The sequence below is a fragment of the Lagenorhynchus albirostris genome, chromosome 1 (assembly GCF_949774975.1).
Source record: "Lagenorhynchus albirostris chromosome 1, mLagAlb1.1, whole genome shotgun sequence".
Classification (NCBI taxonomy): domain Eukaryota; kingdom Metazoa; phylum Chordata; class Mammalia; order Artiodactyla; family Delphinidae; genus Lagenorhynchus; species Lagenorhynchus albirostris.
In genome coordinates this window covers 171,969,535-171,996,370 of record NC_083095.1, presented here as the reverse complement: position 1 = coordinate 171,996,370, position 26,836 = coordinate 171,969,535, and the positions used below count along the sequence as shown (strand labels likewise).

The window sequence follows — 26,836 nt, the reverse complement described above, 5'->3', positions numbered from 1 at the left end:
CACTGCCTTATGTCTTTATGATGTTAACTAGTGTTCTTTTATTTCCACTCAGATAATTCCATTAGCATTTCTTGTAAGGCAGTTCTAGTGGTGATGAATTCCCTCAGCTTTTGTTTGTTTGGGAAAGTCTTTATCCTTCATTTATGAAGGACAGTATTCTTGGTTGACAGTTTTTTTCTTTCAAAATTTTGAATATGTCATCCCATTCTCTTCTGGCCTGAAAAGTTTCTGCTAAGATAATCTGTTGGTAGTCCTATGGGGTTCTCTTGTATGTAACGTCTTTCTTTTTTCTTACTGCTTTAAAAAATCTTTTTTGTCTTTGACTTTTGACAATTTAATCATAATGTGTATTGGTGTAGCTTTCTTTGGGTTCACCCTGTTTGGGATCATTTGGGCCTGTTGTATCTGGATGTTTAGTTTGGAAGTTTTTAGCCATTATTGCTTTAAATATACTTTCTGTCTCTTTCTCTTCTGGAATTCCCATGATGTGAATATTTTCTTTTCATTGTGTCCCATAAGTCTGTAGGCTTTTTTCACTAGTTTTCATTCTTTTTTTTTTTTTTGCTCTGACTGGATAATTTAAATGTCTTATCTTCCAGGTCATTGATTCTTTCTTCTGCATGGTTGAGCCTGCTTTTGAAGCTCTCTGTGGAATTCCTCAGACACTTTTTGTATTTTTCAGCTCAAGAATTTCTATTTGTTTGTTCTTTTTTGATGGTTTCTCTTTCTTTGTTGAACTTCTCATTTTGTTAACTTCTTGTTTTGTTAATACATTGTTTTCCTAATTTCATTCAGTTGTTTTTATTTTCTTGTATTTCACTAAACTTCTTTAGGGGGATTATTCTGAATTCTTTGACAATTCATAGGTCTTTATTTCTTTAAGGTCAGTTATTTGAGCTTTATTAATTTCTTTTGGTGGTGTCATATTTTCCTGATTTTTTAATAATCTTTGATTCCTTACATTGGTGTCTCCTTTTCCAGACTTTGCAGGTTTGCTTTGGTAGAGATAGTTTTTATCATTAGCTCAGTTTGGGTTTTTACGCATGTCTGCTGGTAATGTCCTTGGACAGGTGGGGCCTGCTGTAAGGTCTGATTTTGGTGAGGCAACTGTTTGAACTGTGAGGTTGGGGTGAGGGGTGTGTGCCACTGGCTGAGAACAGCTGGATAGAACTGCTAGCTTGTTCCCTGTCCAAGTGAGGCTGTAGGATGGGCTTTGTGGTTGTCTGGATTCTCTGGTCAGGCTTACTAGATGGCCAGGACTGGGTACTATGCTCAGCAGTAGGTGGGGCTAAGAGTTAGCTTCCCTGCAGTTTGAGGACCTGAATCAGGCAAGAGTGTACACTGAATATTTCTGGTCAGGTGATTCCAAGGCTTTGCTCTGCATAGAGGGAAAGCCATGGGCTGTGCTCTTTGTTCAGGTGTCACTGTAAGAAGGGCTGTTGGGTGGGCTACGCAGCTTGCTGCGTGCTCTGGTAAGACTGTCTGGTCTGGCAGGCTGAAGGCTGTATCCAGTAATGAGTGGGGTTATGAATTAGTTTCTCTGTCTGGGCACAACAGAAGCAGCTCCAAGGCTGCTAAGGTTCTCTGTGGTCTTGGTGCAAGCTAACCCATGCCCCAGGTGGTCCCCTGGCTGAACAGGGCCACTGGTTTTGTTTTTTTGTTTTGTTTTTTAAATTTATTTATTTTTGGCTGCGTTGGGTCTTTGTTGCTGCGCGTGGGCTTTCTCTCGTGGCGAGCAGGGTCTACTCTTTATTGCGGTGCGTGTGCTTCTCATTACGGTGGCTTCTCTTGTTGTGGAGCAAGGGCTCTAGGTATGCGGGCATCAGTGGTTGCAGCATGTGGGCTCAGTAGTTGTGGTGCACAGGCTTAGTTGTGCCTTGGCATGTGGGATCTTCCCACACCAGGGCTTGAACTCGTGTTCCCTGTAATGGCAGGCAGATTCTTAACCACTGTGACACTAGGGAAGTCCCGGGCCACTGGCTTTGCTTTGGGGGTGATCAGCTCTGCCTACCTGCCTCTTGGCTCAAGCATTCCTGGGTTATGCAGCAGGTTCCAGGTGTTCTTGCAGCTCTTTCTTTCACATGGGGCTGGGGGCCGTACTCTGCAGCATGTGAGTTATGACTCAGCTCTCCTGCCTGGGTGGGACTGGGTGGGCCCACTTCAGGCAATTCCCAAATTTTCCCAAACAAGCTTTCTGGTGAGGGGATGCAGGGGGCAGGAGCCATCCTCCACAGCAGGTGGGGCTGACTCAGCTCTTCTGCCTGGGTGTGAGCAGACCAGCCTCCAGGGCCAGCAAAGCTCACATGAGGACCTGAATCAGGCAGACCTGCACCTTGCTGAGTTCTCTGGTCACGCTGCACCACCACCTTGGTTTTGCAGGTGAGCAAAGCCACAGGTAGGGACTACTACCTAGGTTCTGCAGGTAGGAACTTGGTCTGCCAAGGTCCAAGGGCTGGTTGCTGGAACCCCCTCCCCACTTCTTCATCATGATCAGACTCCCCATGATTGAGCCTCACGGATTCCCATGATTCCTATGGGGTGAAGCTAGAGTTGGGGCTCCCACAAAGTGACCTATTGTGCTAGGGAGGCTGGATGTCACCCCTGGGCTCTCTTTTCTCACTGGAGGAACCGGAGGCTCTGGGAAGAGCTCTTGGCATGGTGCTGTGCTGCTCTGGTCTGGGGGAGGGGCATGTGGTCCACATGTGGCTGCTTCTACCCTTCTGTTGCAGTTTGTCTTATCTCTGTGGTGGTGGAGAGTGGGGTGCTGCAGCCTCACTTTGTTCCCAGGATTCTCTCAGTGGTGTCTTGCCCATGATAGTTGTTAGCTGTTCTTCTTGTAAAGGGGAGTGAAGTCGGGAATGACCTATGTCACCTTCTTGGTCACGTCACTCCTATCATATTTAGTGACAGAGTCCTCAGTGTTTCCTTTTTGGTTTGTTCTAGCCAATACGTGACTGGGCTGAAGGGGATACTAGGAGTAGGAGTATGTCTAGCCCTTTAGGGGAAGATGAACCTGGAATGTGGAATACACACTCACAGTGAGATGGGAAGGTGGGAGCTGGGTGAAGAGCAAGCTTCTGGGCTTGGGACCCTGGAGCTCCAGGTGGATGGTGACTGCACCATCAGCTCTGCAGGACATTTTCTCATGCCATAGCCCCATCCTTCATTCCCGCCGAGACTCTGTCTCCCCTTACCAGTCCCCTCCCTGCCGCATTGCACTCCTTGATGGGAAGGCTCCCATTTGTTTCAGGTCATAGTTTTTTAAGTGGTGAAGTTATTGGATGGAACACATTCTGTAGACTGCTAAGAATGTGCCATAGACGGTCAGTTGGGAAACACGACTCTTGAGCACATACGGCACTTTGCTCAGCTCTGCCCTGGGTAGAGACGTTGGTGTTGAGAAGACTTTCCCAGCTCTTCCACCCCCATCACCCAGTGTATTTCATTCTTCTCTAGGACAGACCTTTAAGCTTTAGCCAGGGAGACATTGTGTCTGAGTAGCACTGAGCTCCGTGAAGGACTAGAAAGTCTGAAACAGCTGCCATCTGTTTGTGGCTCTTCAGTACATAATCCTGTGTGGGTGCTGTGGTGATATAGTGTCCACTGTGGGGAGAGAGTGTTTTGTTTGGACCATCTGCTCTTGCTGGTTGGAAGGGTTTCTCCTTACTTGGCAGATATGCTAATCAAGGCAGTCCTGGAGGCAGGGCCATGTATTACTTTTCTTTGCACTGCCAGCCCCTACCTGCGTGCCTTGTGTGGAGTGGCTGCTTAGTACATGACTTTTGAACAAATGAATGATTAGTGGATTATGCATTATCCTTGTGGTAGCTGTTGACAAGTTGGGATACATTACTTGTATTCAAGTGCATTTCCTGGATGCTTGGAGCTACATGGCATCCTGGCAGCAGCATGGACTGTTTGCCTTCAAGGCTGTTCTGATGACTTAGTTGTACTGTATTGCTTGTGGGCTGGCCCAGCCCCCATCCTGCTCCAGGCACTAACTTGTTAGGCTCAACAGTAGCTGCAGCTGAGAGGACGTGAATTGACCTGCTTCTCAGGAGTGCCTTAGCATCCAGTGCCTCTAGTCATAGTTTTCTATTGATTTGTACTCAGGTCAGTGGTCTGGTCTCTTAGATATGAAGAATATATCTAGGGACAGTCCCTAGGTATAAAATACTCCTGAGAGGGTACAAAATTTAGCTTAAGAAAAGATGACAGTAGGACTCAAGGTAGTTTCACTTAATTGCAGGAATGTTTTTCCACTCAGGACCCAGTAGCTGATTAGCTCTGTGGCAACAAAGCAGAGCCTGCATATTTGGGGTGCACGAGCAGTTGAGTGTTCTTCCTCACCCCCATCTGTGCCCCAGGCCTCCCATAGTGGCTCCTGACTTCTGCCACCAGTTTCCACCATCCTCATCCCATCCCATAGTCACACTTCTCTCCACAAATATTTCCTGAGTTGTCCATTTCATAAGGAATGCTTTTCCCTCCCTAGCAATGTCACCTGCTACATCCATCCACCCACCCATCCGTCCATCCAACAGTTCTGAACACTGACTATATGGCAGGCACTGTGTTGAGGCACTGGGGATACAGCAATGAATGAGACACAGTCACTTCCTTCAAAGAGCTCACAGTCTAGCTTGGGAGACAGACGTAAGCAACGTGTAAACACACAGCAAATAGTGAATGTCATGATGCGTCGCAGACGGTGAACTACGGGAACACAGAAGTGGTAGAGAGATGAGGAAAGGAGAAGGAAGGAGAGAATGATTCCAAAGACAATAAATGTATGTCACAGGGCTTAGGTAATGGTGGCCCTGTCTGAGTTCCATTCTTCTAAAGCAGTGGTTTTTAACCTTTTGTGCTTTTAGTAACAAAATTGTATTTCTAAATAAAATTCTGCATGGACCACCAATAAATAAAACAAGCAAAAGCAGAGCACCTTCGGTTAAACTGGGCGTGTGGTGACGTGGTCTAGCGAGCTCTCTGCTTGGCTCTATCTAGGCTTCTGAGCTCTGACCCCTGCTCTTCCCAAGGTGGTCAAAGACCTATACGTTCTGGTTGCTACTGAGGACACAGCTTTGCCTTGGAAGGGCATAGAACCTACAGGCTTGTTACAGGCGAACCTCCAGGTGATTTTGTCATTCCCACATAGGACCTAAACTGGATGGCTGGGCTTTTCTTTTGGGTAAGAGATACCTAAATATAATACTTAAAGGTAGGGAGGGGTGGATTCGAGTGAGGAATCAGTTTCCTTTTCTGAGGATGGAGTTAGTTGTTGTTCCCCAAGGCTTAGGGCAGCCTAAGGGTGGGTATGCCTCTAGTGTACAGTTTCTCACGAGGGGAGAAGCCTGTCCTGGAGCTTGTTGGTGCAGAGATATCTGCTGGAGGACCTGCGGTTTCTGGTCAGACCTTGTCCATAGTTGCCCAAGGAACCCAGGGAGAACCGTGGGGCTCTCTGGGGATGGCTGAGTGCATACCTAGCAGGAAAAAGTAATAGACCAGGCCAGTGGAGGGGAGCTTAGCCCACCATGTCGGTAGATACGAACACTGCTACTAACTGGTTGACCTTACTGAATACTTACAATGTGATGGATCCTCATCTCGGCGTTTTTTAAGTATTGGCTTAGTTAATCCTCATAACAACCCCTTGCAGTAGGTATTATTCTTATGCCCGTTTTGCCAACGAGGAAATTAAGGCACTGAGAGGTTGCACGGGTGATGAGTGCTAGAGCTGGCATTCCAACTGAGGGGGCGTGGCTCCAGAGAGTATGCCTAAGTATTGAATACTTTCCCTACCTTTAACACCAGCTTCGCGCTTGAGGGGTCATCTAGCGTCTCAAAGCTGGGCACTTTTACTTGGGGCTTTGATCAGTTGCAGAACACATACTATGTCTTTTATATTTTTGTATGCAATATACATATTTATATATTTTTTATTTTTAAAAATATCCTTCAGATGTGGGCAGGCAGAAGTTGGTGCCAGGCAGCTTCACTGCCAGTAGCGAAAGGTTCAAAGAAACGGTGCATTCCCCCTAAAGCAGCTCCCGCCTGACAGACCCTCAGACCCTCAAGCTGTGGCTCTGAGCTGGTCTCCCAGCACGCAGCCCCCGGCTGGTGAGTTCCGGAGTGGGGGACGATGGAATCGGGGCTGCAGACCTGAGAGCGGAGTATGTCAGTGTTCATCCTTTCTTCCCTGAGGCTCAGAGCTCTTCTTCCCATTATTGCCTCAAATGTGTCCTTTTTCATAGAGGATTCTTTCTAGCAATGTGACTGATGCTCAAGGTAAGCCCACCAGCTCTTCAACACCCGAGCCCAGTTCATGTAGACCAGTGGTTTTAACCTTTTTTACAACAGAACCTCTACTCCAACCTCAAACTGCATGGGCTCCAGTAAGCACGTCTATCTCGACCCTTTCGTTTTGCTACCCTTGGCTATTTCTCTGATCTCTCACTAGAAGTTTTTGGTTTGATGACAAATATATGAGTAGGAGGTTTGGGGTGGGAGGAGGCAGAGACTGGACCAAGAATTTTGGATTATCTGGGGATTTTCATTAACTGTATCTCCCTGTCCCTCGCTATCAGGGATGACTAAGATTTGTTTTATAAAGGATTAGGATGCCTGTGCCGTTTTGCAAGTAGAAGTTTACGACTTTTTCTTCAAATCAAACATCAAGCAAGAAAAACTAATCTAACATAAAACCTCAAAGCAAAAAAAATCTAACAGGAAATGCCATTCTGTTCAGACTTATGGCCTGTAGGAAAAATTTCAAAAATATTCCTTCAAAGGACCAAGCAGCAGGCCTCCCATATAAGCTTTGCAGCTGTTATAGGATGTCTCTCACATATAGCTTTGAAATTTTACCCTTCTCATCCTGAGTGATCAAACCCCTTCTCTTGCTTTCGCTCGTTTTGCAGTCCTGAATAGACCCGCCATCGCTCTCCAGCAGGGTATGGTTCTAGTGTCATCTCATTTTGGAAAAACTTTGGTGCAGACCAGCATTATTCTTCGATCTGCCTTTCTTTTTCGTCCCCTTTCTTCTGAGCCTAAAGAGATCGATCGCATTTAGAAAGGCAGTTGGGTTTTCTAGGTTAGGGCAGATTCTGGACGCTTTCCAGGTGTCTTTTGGTGGCGAAGGGACTGCTCTCTTCTGCTGCCCTCAGCGCCTGGGTAGAGATTTGCCAGGGCCACCAGTAAGGGCATGATTTTCCAGATGACTCTCGCTAAAATGCACCAGGAAGAACTTCCCCCCACTCCATTTTGTTTCCAAAGTCAATTTATTGAATATTAAGTCATAAAGCCAGTGATTATAATTTTAATGAAAAATAACCTGTATCACTCAAGACAGAAAAGAACAAAAATGCCCCTTAGAAACACTGCTTTGAAAAATAATCACATTAACTTTACACACAAGAATCCTTTCTTAAGCTTTATTTAAGAAATCGAGTACTATATAGTTCAATATATATAAGACACATCCAGTATTGTGTTCCTGATAGCAAGTGCATAGATTTTGTTAAGATATCATTTTCACTTGATATAAACGTTTCATGGTCACATGAAGATAATATTCCCAGTGATTTTGCCCAAGCATGAGAGGAGAAAACAGAACACAGCAGAAATAGTGAACTACAACAGAGATGAAAAACAAAAACAGCGAATTAGCAGAACAGTCGATTCCTGATAAGTGAATAAGCTGATTGTTTGGTCACAATGTTTTTATTCACTTATCAGGAACGATTCACAGTACATTAATGTTCACTGTGTTTCCTAGCCTGCCAGCTAAGAGTGCCAGCCCGAAATTGCTCGTAACTGCTGTGGGCTGTGCAGATATGTGGCTCCCATCAGCAAGGTAAACGTTGACAGGTCTGTCATTTCCCAAGGTGGTCCATGTATGGCAAGCAGATACACCTTGCTGACACTGCAGTGGTGTTTTAAAGAATCAAAAGGGTAAGTGTGAATTTAGGCAGGGACAAACTTTACAGTCTTAAGTGCTTAAGGGAACTAGCATTTTTGTCCCCTTCTTTGGAGAACTGTTGTTTTTGCAAAACAACAAAAAAATCTGGCTTTGTCTTTCCCTTCTTTTACTCATGCTGAGTATTTTGCCTTGTGCCAAATGGTAGACCTATATACTTATATGACTTAAATATTTAAAAAGTAAACACTTGCATCTTGGAAAGAATCGATCACCCTCTTTACCCCCCTTCTCCCCTCCCTCACACCCTCCACCCCCCCCCCGATAATAACATACAAGAAAGAAAAATCACGCCCATAGCCGTCTTTTCCCACTAATGTAAGCAGTGGGTTTTCAGAGGCAAACTGATGAAGGCTCTGATGAGATTTAAAGCAGAAATATTGGCAGGAAGTCAGCTCTCATCTGTGCAGGTTTAGAGCTGGTGGAAGTTACTTCACTGAGGTGTTCGGCCTATGGGGGAAAGAGCCTCCTTCCCTCCGCCTCACCTGGCCCCTCTGTTGTTGAGCCGACTGGAAAAGACAGTCTAGGGGTCAGAGGGGCTGCCGAAACCGGAGGGTGGGGAGCCTGAGCACCTGCAGGGAAAATCTCCTTGGCGGCCAGAGGAAGGCTGCCGGTGCTGGGTGGCCTGAGTTGGACAGAGCTTGTGCGTCTGAAGAGTTGGAGGGAGAGATCAGAGCAGACGTCAATGGAATCTTGTAAGAGCACTTGGAGAGCGGTCAGATTCCTGAGCAGAAGAGATGGGCAGAAGAGGGAGGAGGGCCTGTGGCTTCAGCTTTCGAGGGCATACAAGGAATGGTTTTCTTCTCTAGTTCTCTTTTTGCTAGCTGGGGTTGGGGCGATCGTGGGGGACAAGACTTTTTACAAAATATACACTCATTCCAGAAGGAGTGTGTGGATGCATATGGCCTTCTTGGCTTTCATTTGGAAACGGATGATATAGTATGAAGACTTGGGCATGAGAAACTTTACCTCTTCCCCCTCCCATCCCACCAGACTGAGTAGAGCTTCCATTTGAGCCCTTGCAAGTATTTCTTTTCTCTTCCACTAGTTTTAATAATTAAAGCTGCTCCTGGATTCAGTTAGCTCTAAAAATAAATAATTTAAATTACTTTTCTATACATATCTATTGATTGATGGCAACGCATAGATTTAAATTTAACACCTTTCACATCTATTCACCAGGTAAGTTAAGTTTATTTTTTCTTCCCTTGAGAGCTCACCTCTTTCTTTTAAAAAATGTGACTGGTTTCTGAGAAGAGTTTGATGGTAATGATATGCCTTTGGACTCAGGGGTAGGCAGAAGAAACCCCAGCTCTGCTGCTTCCCTTCTGAAGGTTATGCAGCAAAGCAGAGCCATTTTTAATGAGTGTTAAGAACTGCATACATATACCCAAGGGAAGGGGAGAGAGTAAGTGAAATATACCAGTGTGGTGAGAAGACCAGATAAGGTCTTGGCAAATCCAACTCTGTAGGTGGACCATAGAAATAAGTATAAATCTTGGAAGCAGTGGTTAAAATAGGCTGTTGTACATAAATTAGAGGTGGCTGGTGTGTAGTTTCCCCCTTCCCCAAATCAGATATTCACTTAGGTGGAATCGACTGTATCTTATTACACAACATATAGAAAAAAAAACATACGTGGAACAGTGAGGTGTGTAGATGTATCACCAACATATAATGACTACCAACAATACAACACTCAGAGAGAGAAACAAGTATTAGGAAAATGGTTTAATATTGGAGACAGAAGCAAAAAACTGCATCACACAATAACATACGTTACAAAAATAAGTTTGACTGTTTCAACTACACGGTTATGTTCACAATGAGGACAGAAGAATCAGAAAAAACTTTGATCTAAACAGCAAAAAAGCAAACCCCTAAAGTTTTAACTAATACATTTATCCACTTAAAGTGACTGAGTACTTCTAAATCTAATTACCTTATTGTGTAACTGCACAATACAGAATAAAAAGTGAAACTTACCGCTGTATTTTAAGACAAAATTCTAATGCTAGATATAAGCAAAGGGAAAAAAGAAATCAAGCCAAAGTTTTTAATTCTCAAAAGAAAAGCAACTTTCTTTCTATCAACCAGAAATCAAACTTGAAATCAGTCATTGTCAGGGGGCCCACTAGAGTAAGCCACAAAAATTTCCATTTTTTTTTTTAATCTCCAGTATAAAAAGTTCCACTGGTACAAAATGCATAAGTACAATCAGTTGTAGAAATAGGAAAGCCTGCGTATTTTTTTTTGGCTCAAATTCCATCAAACAACAAAATCCAAATGCATCAATAAAACAGAAACAATACTCAAATGGTCTTACAGTTTTCCACTAGGTTGCATTAACTTTGGCTTTTCTCAGACAATATTTAAAAACTATTTTGTAATTCTAAACAAAATGATATTATTAATCTACAAACAACAATTCTCACAGCACAAAAAAACACAAATACATTTTTTTGTATGACATTATTCAAAAAGGTAATGAAACTACAGGTTTTTTTAAAATTTTATTTCTTCTTGTTAATTAGCACTTAAGATAATAAAAACAGAAACAGTAAAATGAGTCCAGAGTAGCACAAGCCAAAGAACTATAACCCCTATGGTGAAAGAAAGATGAACTTGTTACGCCTTTGAGGACTGCCATTTGATCGCAATTCTCTAATTTAGTTTAAAAATGACTATTGTCTACACTTGATTTTTAAAAAAGCAGTTTCCCTGTGTGTTTGTTTTTTCTTCTGGCACAGGCCCTTCGCACCCTTGCAGCTTTTTCCTTTTGATATTAAGAGAGAAAGTGAAGAAAAGGACAACTTGTCTTTGAGGAGGGTTACCTTTTTAGCAATGAAACATGCCCCCCTCCCCCCCAAAAAAAGACTTTCCCTGTAACAGACAGTCTGTCTTGGTTGCCTGCAGAATAAACACTCAGCTCTAAGTGCCCACCCTGAGCCTCTTGTCAGTGCACTCAGCTCCCCTGGGGGAGATGCAGGCAGTGGGAGGAGGGCACCGGAGCGCTTCTGGCTTCAGTGAAGAAATGGGAAAAAATGGTTTAAGATTTCTGTATACTTGCTAAGAGGTTCTAAATGAGACAGTCTAGGAAATTCAAATGGTGTTGTCTTGTGTTCTTATGGATGTATCTGTGTACCACCATATTATCATCTACACGAGAGAGACAAGTGCGATAACCTCTGTTATTCAGCTGTTTGCTGCAGGAAGTACAAAATAGCCCTCGAAGGATGAAGGAAGGCCCCAGCAGTAGTAAACACGTGTGAGGATAATACAGATCATTTCATTGTAAGTGCATGTGCTATAAGAAGGAAACTTTTTTTTTTTTTTGCATCATTATTAGAGGCTAGTCCTTTCCATCCCAGGGCTATCACATCCACACACATATTAAACCAAACAGGGTGGTGAGCGGGAAAAGGAGGAAGGAAATGGAGCCAGCAGTTTCTGAACTCCATTAGAGAGACAAAGAAGCTTCCAGAAAGGCAGGGGTGTGTTTTGGGACTGTGGGGATGACTTTGGGGTTTGTCAGGACAGCAAGAGACCTGCTCACATGAAGTGAAAGTCAAAGAAATATGGCGCTTTAGAAAGTGGCAGCAGGAACGGGTGCTAGGTATTTGGTCAGTAACTGTGATGAACTGAGTTTGCCTTTGATGGTCAGTCCCCTTTAGATGCATTCAATTCAAAAGAAACAAAAAGGCAGGGAAAAGGATTGTCAACTTCTAACTCCAGACACCTGGCTTATTCAGAGGTATCCACTGCACAATGGCTGATAAGAAACATTAATTTGGGAATATGTAAGAAAACCAAAAATCCCTCAAAAGACTACCCCATCATCACAAAGCCATTTAACTGGAAGGTATATGAAATTATTCTAAACTGGAACATACCACTAACCTGATCTCAAAAGCATATTGAATTTAAGGTTTATTTAGGTGCTTGACTAGCTACTGTTCCCCTCAGAAGGTTTATCCAGTAACTCTTTTTAAAGTGTTATTTTTTTCCTTTCTTTTGGCTCTCAACCAAAGGATAAAGTAGTAGTAAAGACAGAAACAACTCAAAGATATATGCAGGAAAAAAAATCCAAATTAGAAACACCCCAAAACAAATGAAAATGATGACAGCATAAAAAGTTAACATTCCAGATAGCGCTGGGTAGAAAGGGTTAAAAGTTCAAAACTTTCTCACCTTAGAGGTTTCCATATATCATGAAGAAAATACATTGTGAGGTTGCTGTCACAGCATTGATGTTCAGAGTGGTTAAAAAAGTGAGACATGGGCACTTATACAATGTCTTACAAAAAACATCATAGAGAAATAACAAACAATAACAATTTCAGGCAACAAGACCACAGGATAGCAAGTTAACAAACTTTTTAACCTCTTTTTTTGTTGTTTTTTGTTTTTTAAATATTAGGGATTTATACAAAACACATAATAAAATACCCATGTTATCAAATTACTTCTCACAAGAAACACACTGAAGCTCTAGGAAGGAAGTACCTTTGGAATTTGGCACTATATATTTTCACTTTTTTTCTTTAAAAGAAAAAAAAATCACATTTTGCTGAACACAAACACATCTAAATAGTCCACAAAAAAAAAAAAAATGACATCAATGCTTTACAAGCCAACACAAAACTTACTCTGGAATAGGTTTTCTTTTTTCCCTCACATGAAATTTTTTGTAAGCAAACAACTTTTTTTTGAAATTCTTTTTTGTTTTAAGTAAACCAATTCTAAACTTGTCTTATCAACAAAGAACATTAAGACCATAAGACTCATGATGAAACCACAACTTAATTCACAGAAGCACCAACGTTAACACAGTTTACAGTAACCTTTCTCCTGTACATTGAAACAGTATAAAATATAGGTAATTTCATGTGCATTAAACCATGGATTGTCTAACTGTGAGTCAGTTCAGCAAAAGGTGACACAAATAGGTAGCATTTGCCCCAAAACAGGGTAAATATTTTTCTTATACTAATCTACAAAAAGTGGTTCTATATATATATCTTAATGAGAAAGTGAGCCACCTAAAATGGCCTTATCAAAAAACTTTACACTGCCTGAAAAATGTAAAAACTATTACAGACCTCTAGAGACTTAAAATCAGACAGTTTTTTTCTCAAACTGTTTTTGGAAGTAGTCTGTTAGAAACCAACATTCTGTGTCCCTGGACACATATTGCTATTGTTACCAGTGACCGGGAAGAATGCCAATCCCTGTATAATACTTTCAAGTCTGTTTTATGAAAAGAAAAGAAAAAAAAAGAAACATTTTTGCCACAGGTTTTTTCCTATTATTAATTTGTGTAATAATAAATTTCAGTCTTGCATGAATGCAGCAATGTTTTTCACATTGACTTCCCAGAATTCATAGCTAGATGAGGTCACATGCAAATTTCAAAGGTCAAACTAGATCAAAGGTCAGTAGGAGAACCAAATATGATGTGAGGTCAGAAAGACATCAGAAACAATGACGGGACGATGAAACTTTTTTTTTGAGACGCCACAGGGACATGCTAGGCAAACGGTGAACTAACGGGCATGAAGATGTCTAGGGAGAAAACAGGGAGAGTAAAAAGTTACACAGAATCTACGCAGCAGCAACAAAATCACTCTTCAGGGTGCAGGAGAAAAACTAATGCAAATTTTAGGTCATTAGGGAGTCTACGAGCCATCCACGTAATTTGCATTTCTTACACTCTTTATCCACAGCACAAAGGAACCCAAGAGAATCCATCCGGAGAGGGAGAGGGGATGGATTCTGGGCGTTTTGGGGTGAGGGGCTGGCAAAGGATGGGGAGAGGGTCCAGTTTCAACGAATGTAACAGATGGGGAAAGTCAGACGACTGAACTGTAAACTAGATAATGGCAGTTACGAACAAAATCATCAGACAGATACAGACACCGAGAGGATAAAGCATGGACTTGAGGCCTAGGGTTCAACGGTGAAAAAAAGCCCATTCCTAGAACGATTCCTCTAGAGACTACTTCAGAAGGATCTGGCTAGCACAGAGAGCTGCTCTTTAGGTACCCAATAAGTTAACAATAGGCAATAAATAACTTCCATTATTTCTGAGGCAGTAAAAATTTTGTACAAAAATAGAAATGCTTTTTTTACAAATAAAATTTACAGGCCTGTGGCTTTCTTTTTATGTAGTATTTATGTATTACTTATTTATTATTAAATTTATCTTTCAAGAAACATCAAGTATTTTCACTCATTTTTAATTTTTAAACCCTGTAGCTTTAAGAAACAGATCTCTAAATCTTTTTTTACATTAATCCTTTCTAAAAACTAAAATAAAACAATAACAAAATAGACAACCAGTGTAAATAATCTGACCAATAAATGTCATGTTTCTTTGAACACTAAAATAAAATCCTACTTATTAAAACAAACCAAATGTAGTGGAAAGACATTTTGTATTGTTTTTAAGTGCTTCTCCTGGCTTTTCTCTCGCGCTAGGCCACCGCCTTACCCTCTATGAACAGCTGGCGCCCCTCTGCGGGGTGGGCGCGGGCAGGAGGGGCGAATTCTCCAGGCAGTGCTCTGGGGCACAGGGAGGGGGAGGGGGAGGGGGGTGGGTCTCAGAGTTAGAATTGCACGTTAGCCTTTGTTTGCCTTTTAAGTTGTTAAGATGTCATTTATTGTGTATGTGTTTTTCTTTAAAAAAAGCAAAAAACAAAAAACAAAAAAGGTAAAAGGAGATTCAAATCGCAAAACAAAGGAGAATACAGTGGTACAAGTGGAGGAGGAGTTTACTCGATAGAAACAAGGTAGCCGAGTTTATGGCGAACTGGGTAGGGGGCCCGGGAGGGGGTAATGGAGGCCTTATTGTAAAAATAACCGTCTCTCTTGGTAAAAGTTGGCAATGTGGTCCTCCTCTGCCTTTCCTGTTGAGCCCAGGCTGGCTCGTGGGACTTACCCTAAGAAAGCTAAAATAAGAGCAGGGAGCCTCTGGGGTTAGGATCAGTAAGGTTTGCTGTCGTTTTTGGAGCGCTTCAGCTGGACCTTCAAGCGTTTCATGCCAATCTGAAAGCCATTCATAGCCTGGATAGCAGCTTGCGCAGACACGGGATTGTCGTAGCTAACAAAACCTGGAAGACACAAGCGGAGGGAGGGCGGGAATCAAGATGGAGAGGCAGGGGAGCAAAGGAGGGTGGCTGCAGATGCTAAGTGACACGTGCCCAGCCTGCGGTCTCGGGTCAGCTCTACTCAATTCACGGACTACAGGTCATGTTTTAGGGGCAACACTGGAAACATCCACTAAGAAGCAGTGGAGAAGCTGGCTGGACCGCTAACTTGCTATCATGAGAACAAAACCCCTCTGCAGAAGGCTAAAATCTCAAACATTGAGTCAATTTAGTCTGTTTACTGATTTCAGTCAAACCTGTTTGGGTTTAAAGTCCCTTAGAATCCCGAACCAGCCTCCAATACATCAGTAAGTGCTGCTCCTAGAAGCAGTGGTACAAATATTCTAGGTCTCCAAGGGCCCCCAGAGGCTCACATGCCCCAACCAGGTGAGGTTTAAAAGCAGGATAATTGAGGGAAGGGCTGCATAACCGGTATGCCGCCCAAGACCCTGACTGTTTCCATTCCAATTCTCCATGTATACAGGACGGGGTCAGTTGGTGAATTAACTCTAGCATAATTTGTACTTCATTTTTACCACTTGGAGCTGTTACTGAGAGGAACCTAGGGGCCCAGGGGAAATGCTGTGCCCGTTCTCCTTATCTCAACCTCCATTTTCAAAGCTCCGGTGAATTCAGCAGAATGGAAATTGCTACCTTGTATCCCCAGCTGTCCTGGAGAATAAACAGTCTAAACAGCTCAGGGCTTCACAGCCATCCTGACATACTTCCCACCACCTTTCTCTGTACCAACACTCAGACGCTTCTGACGACCACCCAGGCTCTGCCAAAACCCAGAAACAGAATTCTGACCACATAGTTTTGTTTCAGCGCTGGGGGGCGGGGTTACATGCAAAAGTTTCTTAAGTGTTGTCCCTACTTACTTTTGTTGTTGAAAGGAAGTTATACTGATTGGATTTCAGCTCTGACCATCCACTGTTCAGAAGGTTTTATACCAAGTTCTCCATCTATCTATCTACTATTAAAGTATAAAGCTAAGGAGAACATTCCTTTACAAATTAGAGGAGGAAGAAAGGGACATAAATATACCTTTAGCAGAGTTCTCAGCTGATAAAAATAGGCATACAGTATAAGCAGAATAGCTTCTCATAGGCTGCCTGTATGCAAAATGGTGGTTTAAATTTTTATTAAATTTAAATTCCCAATAAATGTGATCTTGAATCTAAGATTTTTGCTGATTTTCTCCTTTCCTCCTACGTCTTATCCAGAGGTAGCAAGATGATTGAAGAATGGAAATGGGTCAAGGGCAAAGTGGATAACAAAACCTGGCCAAGAGCTTAGGATGAAGAATGGGGTACCACGTTATAACCAGCAAACCTGGGACCCCAAGAAGTTAGGCTGTCTCACCGACACACCTACATATGGGATGTTACAGCTTTTTAATAAAAACTGAAAACATAGTGCATAACACTAAATACAACTGTCTGATGCATTATTATGAACACAGTGGTTAAGTAGTTTGGGGGCTGATATAATCTCTTTTCAAGACGGTAAATATTTTCTCAAAATCAAACCATGAACTACAATCCTTTTTCTAATCTCCAAATAAGCTCAGGACATTGTTTAGCGATGAAGACTATAAACGTCTAGCTCGCAAGCCTTGTTCAGGGAAGCTCCCAATGGGGAGCCCTTACTGAGACATGCACACAGCCTATGTAACAACTTACTTTCCATTTCACTCTCTCGTGAACCATTACAAGGGCGTTTATATACCTGTAATGGGTTCAGGCTAACAGCCTTTCCACTTGGATAGAAACAGTGACTTGAAATGGCTGACACGCTAATTCCCCCAACAACAGAGGCTTCAGGCTTTCCTGGGTGACAGCACAGAAATCAGAAGGACGTTACGCGAGTGGAGTTTCAGAAGCCAGAGCACTCTCTTCAGACTGGCCGCCCGTCGCCAGTGAGCCGGGCGCCAAGTCTGAGTTTGTGCCTCTGCAGGAGCCGTCCCCACCTTTCCTTTTCACCGTGCCCACTTCTATTCTCCTCTGCCCACATCTGTTCTACTTTATTTTGTTTTGTGCTACTGTTAGCACCTATGACCAATGTGAGTCGTTAAATCGGAGGAGTGATTAAAGCAAATGTGACATCTCAAACTGGGCCAGAACTTGCCAAGTTAGAAGTATATGCTCTGAACATTCTAGCCTCTAAACTACTTTGGGGAACACAAGGGTTCAAAAAATAAAACAAGAACTAGATTTAATGAATGTTCTCCTCCTCTGTAAAACATTAGGGCATGCAGTGAGCCTGCCATACTCTCTCAGGGAGCGAAAATGCCCCAGGGAGCCAGAGTCCAGGCTGCTTGAGGAAGGAGACCGTGACAGCTCGGGCCACCGAGGAGCTGGGATGTCCAGTGTTCTGAGAACACCTGCATCTCCTGCGCTCTCCACCCACTCAGGCAGCCACTGCAGATCCCAGCATCCCAGCACACCGCAGCACTTCATGTCACCATGAGCTAAACCAGCCACCGTCCCTGGGCTCCCGGAACTGCTATGTTGGGCGTGGCCTGAGCACACCCCTACTGTGAAGGTGTGTGCATCAATGAGTGTGTTTTTATGTACATCCAGATGCTGAACAATAAGCCCCCAGTACAATGTGCTGCCTACACCCACAGGGTCTGAGTCCTGGTGGACCTGGAAGGGTTTGTGGCAAAGTGTCTGCAGTGCCATTCTGTATCAGGAGTCTCAACTACACTACAGTCAGTAAACTCCTTCCATCCGGTGAAGCCTGTGGTTCAAACTGGGGGCCCAAAGAGACTGTTGCTGGTCAACTATGGAAGGTGATTAGTTATAGGCAGTAAGGCCCTTGAGTACAGCATAGAGCACTACCTACTATATGGGCATTTAATTTCCCAGATCTTTCCTTTCTCCCAGGTCTTTTCTGCCTTTTTGATGAGATGACTTGACCCAGTCTGCTTACATGGATCCAGACAACCTGGAACCACCACACACACGGAAGGCCCTGTCCCGGCATCTAAATGCTGGCCATTACATTTGCCTTCCCATGACCCCTTGCTGGCCGCGCACTGTGCATTCTAGCTGGCTTCTCTCGCATACCAAAGCACTTGCTCAGATTGGTCTGTTTGTCAATGAAGACTTTAGCAGAGATAACATTTCCAAAAGGCATGAACATCTGCAGGATGTCCTGGTCTCCAAACTCCTGTGGAAGGTGGTAAATAAAGAGGTTTGCACCCTCTGGACCTAAAGAGGGGGAAAAAAAAAACCATCAGTGTAAGGTATTCTGCACTTCTCAGTTCCCAAAGCCCCTTCTCAGGAATGCTTTAACAACAGATGGGCTAAGCACGTGGCTTTCCCTCATACAGAGATGGATACAAGTCCAGTGCTGGTATGTCTTTTAGGACAGGAGTCGTCCTGCACATTTTCCTGACTTCCAAAGAGACACCGGTTAAGAATGGCTTCCTTTTCATCTATAAGCTGTGGGTCACATTTGCTTACTGCGCGTGAGCACGTATTTTCAGTCTTCCTGGGCGTGAAGGTGGCAGACGAGGGGTAGAGTCGGGGAGGAGAATAAAGGCGTGGGTTTTTCCCACGTGGCCATGTTTTATAGTACGTAGTATATATTCTCTCTTGGATACAGTGTCCTGTGTACTCTAAGCAAATTGCAGCAATTTAGAAGTAATGAATATAGCAGTAATGCTGCTTGGATTTCTCAATCATTTACCTAATTATCCATCCAGTTCTGATTTGGCAGATCTCTTAACACACAGTCTAATAATCATCTTTCTTAGAAATGACTGGCAATGAGTCAAGGCAGGAAAAAGTAGGTGCTAGAGTTTCACAACTGTGATCGGAATGACACCACTGGGAATTAGCCTTGCAAACTGAGCGCATGAGGTGCACAAGCTGGTCAGAGACTAAGCGAAGCCTGGTTCTTGGCTCTCCACCATAACTTCCAGAAATACAAGGAACGAGGACAGAGTAGGGGCGATCTTAGCTACACCAGACAGGACAGCACTCTTAAGTTCCCTTCCATTTCATTCTCCCATCTCTCTAGCCACCTGCAGAAGAACTAGCTGCAGCTTAAAGGAAGCAGAAAGGAGGGAATCCCAATGATTACAGCAGGTCATCACCTTCTAATATGTCACAGGCGAGAATGCTTTCCAGGTCAGAGGGTGCTTGGGGGAGTTGTAGGTCCTTCCCCAGATGGTTCTGGGGAGGCCCCAGGGCTGGATTCCTCTAGGATGTTCTGGGCATGGTGTCTGGGAGGGAAGGGAGCTCATAAAACTGGTGAAGTAGCCAAGCACCTGGTTCACGGGGCCTTGACTGACTCTCGCAGGAGAGGAACCAGGACTGCCTGCTCCACTGGGAAGCCCCAGGGGCTGGGGGGTGTCTGTTTGTATGGGCCGAAGAGAAGGAGAACTGGGGTAGAGAGAACTGGGGTATTTGTAAAAATAAAAGGGATAAACATCTTTGCAAAGAAAAGTCAAACCAAGTTTCTTTCCACACACACAAACACACAATCATAAAAGAAAAAAGTATTCTAATGAATGGGACTTTTCACAAGGAAATCTTCTTGAGGCAAATTTCTGAAGCCACAGAGATGAAGCATTTCTTTCTTATTTAAGTGTTAACGTGGCCACTTTAATTTTCCGTATTGCTCACAATTTCCAGGGGCATAGCCATGTTCCAGTGCAAGAGACACAGTTTGTATTTAAAGGGGCACAATTACAGGGTTAGGTCCCCAGATGTTTCTTTGTTTAAAAAAAAAAAAAAGACAACTCTTAAACAGTCAAAGCTTAATATGAATAGATGCAAAACCAAAACGCTGGAGGTGGGTGTTCTGAGGGCCACTATGCGTGTACGTCTCCTGCAGTTTGTCTATCAGGCAGAGCTGGTACTGCCCATACTGGATATGCCTTCTGAATAGAAGGTCCAAATGCACAAATGAGGATTAATGGGGCCCAATGGGAATTGTGAAGTCAGCTCACCTCCTGAAGCCTGGGGAGAAAATGCAATTTTAATGCACTGTGACAGATTACTGGCCATGCCTGGGTAGTCCTGGCCTTCTCGAATGCAGTGCATTCTGAACGTACCCAGACCAGACAGGGGACTAAGAAAACAGGAAGAAGGTAAACCCAAGGAGGCTGTCTTTTTCCTCATCACCAAGAAATACTTGGATTTTGCAAACTGCCGAAGTCATTAACACTAAAATGAGAAAAAGGTGACTTGGTATGGAAAACCTCAATATTCAGTGAAGGAGGCTACTGCCATAGACAACACCAAGGGTAAAGAAACAGTTTTTTGGGGGTTCAACCTAGGTATCTTCCTTTTGTCTCCCTTCAGTAAAAACCTGCTGACTAACCACACATTCCTCAGGCCTCTAGTATACGCGACTAACTTGCTAGAGCTCGTTCAGTTGTATCATTGGTCCCAGCTGGCTGGGTGTTCACGTTCATATTTCTCATGGGGCACCTGATGTAGCAGAAAGCACTGGGGGTGTCTGTATCAGACCGCCAGTTGGGATCTGGAGGCTCTACCTAATGCTGTGTGTGTGACATGCCTCTTGCAAACACAGGGAGATGGGAAGGGTGTGAAAGAGCTCAGAGGATATTTAGGAATGGCAGGAAACGTGGTGAGCTTGCCTGAATTTAGATCTGTAGGGATGCCATAACCCTTCAGAAGATTAGCTGAGGAGAATATTAAAACCATTTCTTTACAAGGCCAGACTGGTTCACTTTCCAGTCGGAAAATATATACCAGGGTACACGACTAAATACATCAAATTAACTCAACTTTCTTGATTAAAGAACAGAACTAAGGAGTAGAAAATCTAAAACTATTTAGTAGTGGAATACCTCATGGGGTCGTTCCTTTGCTTCTCAGTATGACCTGCCTTTTAAGTTATGTTTTAGTTAAGCTAATGTTAAGATGGTTTAAATTTCTTAGCACAGGTTAACAGGGTGAGAAGAAGGTGATCAGAGGAGACATACGAGAAGATGGAAGATGATTTAAAAAGACCTGAACAACCTAAAACACCATCAAGCACTAACCCATGCTGCTGGTAGCTCACACACCTAAATGTAGATGATCTGGAACGGGCAGTATTTATCTTGAACTATTTTACATTAATCCCAGAGGATTAATTATTGCACAAGCAGCGCCTAAAACTTAAGGGATAGAAATTTAGGGCAGTGAGCTGGTGTGAAGCAACTTCCGGGCCCGGACTTTCTCCTTAAGCTACTGACTTTCGAGTCTGCTGGTGACAGATGTTTTCTCAGTGACCCGGGTTATATGGTTTGCTGTGAGGCCCTGCTGGGTGAGGGAGAAGTGACCAACACTCTCTAAGACGCACGTGGGGGAACTGGCTTTTACGGTCTCTCCTGAGGATACGGTTATCTGACAGGATCCCTCCTACCACCCTCATTTGTCACCATGGTAGTCAGACCTCAGACACAGGGACCTCAATACAGGCTTTCCTTTGGGAAGCCGAGGTGTTTATGACATGGGATCTCCACACGCCTGGGGAAAACGCAGTTGTCTGAACAGTTGTGCAAGTTTTAAAAAAATCAACAACAACAGTCACAGCTGAGAGGAAAGAGAAAGTTGAAAGAATGAAACTCAGATTTTCAACTATCTTCCTTTTTTTGTTTTGTGGTACGCGGGCCTCTCACTGTTGTGGCCTCTCCCGTTGCAGAGCACAGGCTCTGGACGCGCAGGCTCAGCGGCCATGGCTCACGGGCCCAGCCGCTCTGTGGCATGTGGGATCCTCCCGGACCCGGGCACGAACCCACGTCCCCTGCATCGGCAGGCGGACTCTCAACCACTACGCCACCAGGGAAGCCCATGTTTTTGTTTTTTTAAAGAAAGATATTTTTCTGTTTATATGTAACAGCATTAAAAATGGAAGATAGGGCTTCCCTGGTGGCACAGTGGTTGGGAGTCCGCCTGCCGATGCAGGGGACACGGGCTCCGGGAAGATCCCACATGCTGCAGAGCGGCTGGGCCCGTGAGCCATGGCCGCTGAGCCTGCGCGTCCGGAGCCTGTGCTCCACAGCGGGAGAGGCCACAACAGTGAGAGGCCCGAGTACCGCAAAACAAAAAAACCCAAAAAAACCCCAAAACGCATGAGTATCTTTAAAGCTGTGTCCCTTTTACTATTTTCCCAACTTAAAAAGAAAAACCCTTCTATTTCTTATAGGACACCATGTTTAAAGTCAAAATATGCAGACAAAAACCAGTCTGGAACTATGGGGTGAGGATATAGGAGAAGGGAAAGAAATTTTAAAAACATCTTCAGCAAGTACTTCCCTTTTCTAACTTCTTTTCTTGTGTTCAAAACAAGTCAGAAAGAGAGTAAATATCACAGTGCAGATTCTGCTTTAAAAGCAATTTCAATCAAGGAGGAAGGAGCCAAAAGGAGGAAAGAAAGAGACAAGCCCTCCCTACTCGGGCCAGCTCATTAACTGCTTTATAATTAGCCTTCATTTATTCTTAGCATTCACTTCCTGATGTTTATTTTGCCTTACCGGCAGAGAAGCAAGGCAATCAATCACTTATTTGCTTCCCCGGAAGACCCCTGATTAAACGGAGACTGAGTCAAACCTAAGAGTGGATTTTTTCATTAACCTGGAAACCATCGCGGACTAAGAGGTGAGCTCCACCATCACGGGGGACATGGACTGCGGGAAAGCTGGGCCGAGCCCACAGGGGGCTGCATCGACCCACCCCTTCCTCTAACGAGGAGTTTGTATGGAAGGGGAGAAATGAGAGGTGGCCCTGCTGATTCGGGAGAGGGTGCTCCCCGCAATTTTTTAATGGCAGCAATCACTAGGTAATTGCGTATGGCGCACAGAGGGTGAGGACTCCACCTGAACAGGGAGAGGAACAGTAAAGCTAAGTATGACAGGAAAGAAGACTGAAAGGGCCTGTCAGATTTCTTTACGAAAAACTAAACGAACATGAGTAGGAGAAATAAAACAACCGCTTTCTCTCAGGGCAGTGGCTCGGTGGAAGTTCCTTGGAGCTCTGCTCTGGGGGCGAACGCTGCCCTCCGGCCCGGGCCCCAGGCACGTACCTTCCTTCTGGCTGCCGGCCGCGCTCTGCTGCTGCAGCAGGCTCTGGCTGTACAGCGTGGGCAGCGCCGCGGCCGCGTACTGCTGGATCCCTGAGTAGGCCTGGGTGAGGGCGTCCATGGTGCCCGCCGTGCCATTCGTCAAGCCCGTGGCGCCAAGTCCTCCATTCAGAGCCGCCATACCTGAGAGCATTTGAGCAACTTTACAAAAAACCCAACAATAGAGAAGAGAAACAGCACTTTTCATTAGTGCTTTCCAAAGGAAGTTAGAGAATCATTTGACACAAGTACGACAGCAAGTGCATGCAGCGAGCACACCAATTACACCAACAAGAACTTACAGACAAAACTATGAAGTGACAAATTGTAATAACGGCAGACACACAGACGACCACCGCAAGCCCCTGAGCAACGGTAAGCCTCACTCCCTAGGCCAGTGACGGAATTCACCAAGGCACTACAGAGAGCCAGTGCATCTGAGCTCCAGCAGTGCGCTGCTGGCAAGGGCTGGGGTTCTCTTTCTGAAGTAGAAGGCTTCTGCCGCTTAGAGCTTGAGAGCATGTAAAAAACCACTAGTGGCAGAGGCCTGCGACATCTGTACACTTAAGCCACTTACTGGGCTCTCTGAGGAGCCGTGGGATGGCCCCAGGGTTCGAGGGGGAAGGACAGGATTGAAACTGCTCTCCCTTAAGCTATCTGATGAGGAAATGGCAGCACGAGCTCTGTACTCAATAAACCAGTGAATCACCAGTTCCGCTGACCGGCTTCCTCAACAGCTGAAGGATGCTGTCAGGGACGAGGACCTTAGGGAGAGCCTCTCTGACGATGAAGAATTAAAGGCGCAGGAAAAATGTGGCTCCCTCCCCTCGGTGTAGCTAACTGAAGCTGCTTGTTCAGTATGAAAGGCTAGAAACGGGATGGGGCTGTTCTCAGCAGCAAACAGACGCACACACAGACACACACGCCTGAATATTAATCAGTGCCAGTGGAACTGGGGTTTCTGCCAATGAGAGCACCCCATGCCATGTTTTTCAGTCAACTGAAGTGACCCCATGTCTGAAAAGCTGGATCTTGGCTATTAACCCATGTGAACTGGATGACGGCCAGCACACTTTTTTGACTTTTTTCCTTGTCTCCTGGCTGCCCTTTTGCTCTATTATGGTTGTTGACTGTGTCACTTTTTCCCTGAATATGAGTCAAAACAAGTAATACTTTATAGAGTGTGAACTTTTCTATAAACTCAGGAAATGGAAGAGGTGACATCATAATTGCCTTGAGTTCCCTTTATGATGAAGACTTTTTTTTTTAAAGATGTTTATGGGAAGAACTTAGTGAAAACATTAATGAAAATCTTGAAAGAATTAGGGCTATTGATTAAGGATGTTAAAATAGCAAAGGTGGTTAATTGAAAAAAATTGTAAGTCTAATGAGAATAGAGGACAACTAAGAGAAGGGTGCTTAGAAATTATACAGAGGAATCAAATACCAGAATCACCTCAACACTCCCATCCATGTTTTTGCTTGCCTTCCGCAGGACAGAGGGGAGGGGGCAGTGAGCTACTTACTCCATCATGCTTCTGTTCTTCTGACACCTTCATCTCTTAGATTAAAAGGACTACACGTAACAAGATAGGATAGAGGGATCTCATGGAGCCTCAGGTCTGGTGTTCTCCCTGGGGGGCTTGAGGGGACAGAAATGGGCCTTGGGTGACGTTTGGGGTGGGGTTGGAGTGTCAAGGAAAACCTGGGGGCCATGAACGTGGAAAAGCCAGCTTCCTGAAAAGGAAAGTGATTTCAAGCAGTTCTAGCCGATACCAACTAAGCTCAAAAGGTGGTGGCCAGCAGAGGTCCTGCTGACGTTGCTTGAAGTTTCTTATTATGAAGGAGTCTATTCTAATTTTTTCTGAGGTGTGTGTTTACCACGGCCAAGGTAGAACAGGTGATTGATTACCAGGTAGAATCTTAAAAACCATCAAAGGAAGTTTTCAACTTTTGAGAGTTATTCCTATCAATGATCTAATGTCATTCTGTATTAAATAGTCATTATACTGAAGATAACATTTGTCAATTCAGCTGCTGGTACTTGATTCCATCTAAACACTTTGGACAGTCAAAACAGAGGTTTGAAGAAGGTTGGTTGAATAAAATGCTTCCCCTTAAAAGAACAGGGCTTTCTTTGAAAAGGCCAAATGGATTGGCAGACCTCAACGAGGGAGGAAAGGTCTTTGCAAATAGTCTAGCAGTGAAGTTAGTGCGCAGCCAGACTACCGCGTGCTTTAACTGAACCGCTCTCCCAGGTCCCCCCCGATGGAGTCCCGGGGAGCTGTGAGACTATCGAGTAAACCTGTGAAAATGACCTAGAAGGACCCACCCGTAAAGATGAGCATGTACATCCGGCGTGGCCAGCATGAAGATGATGCTGAAAAAAAGAGTGGGAGGCGGAGTGCCACGAGCCAGCTACAGTTATCTGCACACCCCTCGGCCAGGCTTTATACCCAATAAAGAAAGGGCAAAAGTGAGGAATGTATTAATATATTCTCATAGATTTGTATGTATTTGCTGGGATAAATTTTCTTTGGTATAAATGGGATATATTCTTCTAAGCTGCAAGCTGATAATGAGGACTTAGGTCTAAGAAATGTATAAAATCAGGGTAGATGAATATGAATATATACAATTAGTGGCACTTGTGCTCATGCCTGTGTTAATAATATGGTCACAAGTGTATGTGATGTTGTATGTGCTTGTGTATGTACCTAACTACATGTATCTTTATATATTCCAATACTACAGATTAAAACTAATTTCACAAGGCATACCAAGGGTGACAAGCCACCGCAACACTATGCCCAAAGCATCGCATCTTTTCTCTCCTTTACATAAAGTATTTCCGTAAACATTACTCACCAGGCATTTGTGGCTGGTGATATGCAGATAATCATAACTTTAAACACTATATGGTAAACCATTTGGAAGAATTAGCTCATTTAAAAAAGGAAAAATAAGGATGTCACTTGACATACATTTAAGCACAAAATCAGATACAGATTCCTGGGTGGATATAACTGCAAAAAATATTTTCTTCGTCTTCATTCAGCTATTAGTGTTGAAACCTGCCTGGAGAACCCTCAACTAATCCAGAAGGGAAAGCTCTGTTAGTGAATTGCCCACATTCCTTCCTTCTGATTTTGCTGTTTTCCGCTTTTAAGCTTTAGAGCGCTGTCCTTTTTTTAGTCCCTCCTTCTATGAGCATATAAGGAAGAACAAGGGTATGAAGCTCAAACAGTCTGGTTCAGCTACTTGTCTACCATCCGAAGCTTTACCTTGTGGGGAGCTGAGAGGCCCTCTGGCAGGGAAGGCAGTCAGATTCTCCCAGGATGAGTTTGGGAATTAACTAGATTCCATCTACCTACTTTTCTCCATGGCTCCTTCGTCCATGGAAAAGAGGTGGCTTTACTCAGAAAACCAGAAAACTCTCCTTACGGTAGCAAGTAATGGCTCCTGGGTGGAGTGGGGGAGGAAACAGTGATGATATGGAAGCTGTGGCCAACTATTTGTCAAGCTGCCTCTGTCCAGGTAACCGTTTGTTGAGTACCTTCTTATCCAGTAGGACAGGTAGCATCATCACGTCTGTTAAGGAAGAACGGTTTGAAAGAGGACA

The 26,836-nt window shown here is 44.0% G+C and overlaps 1 protein-coding gene across 7 annotated transcripts in view; it reads right to left on the bottom strand.

Moving 5' to 3' along the window:
* Positions 1-9,694: 9,694 nt before the first annotated feature.
* CELF2 (CUGBP Elav-like family member 2) overlaps positions 9,695-26,836 on the bottom strand; it is a 527,802-nt gene continuing 510,660 nt past the window's right edge. For 6 of the 7 annotated variants that reach the window (XM_060160102.1, XM_060160117.1, XM_060160126.1 and 3 more), the window contains 3 exons: positions 23,179-23,358; positions 18,201-18,344; positions 14,734-15,090 (listed from right to left, as the gene is read on the bottom strand). In XM_060160102.1, coding sequence (XP_060016085.1) covers positions 14,963-15,090; positions 18,201-18,344; positions 23,179-23,358 — 452 coding nt within the window. In that variant the 3' untranslated portion in view covers positions 14,734-14,962. Of the gene's footprint in view, positions 13,544-14,733; positions 15,091-18,200; positions 18,345-23,178; positions 23,359-26,836 lie in introns of those variants that run through there. The other variant, XM_060160092.1, reaches the window with a different exon arrangement.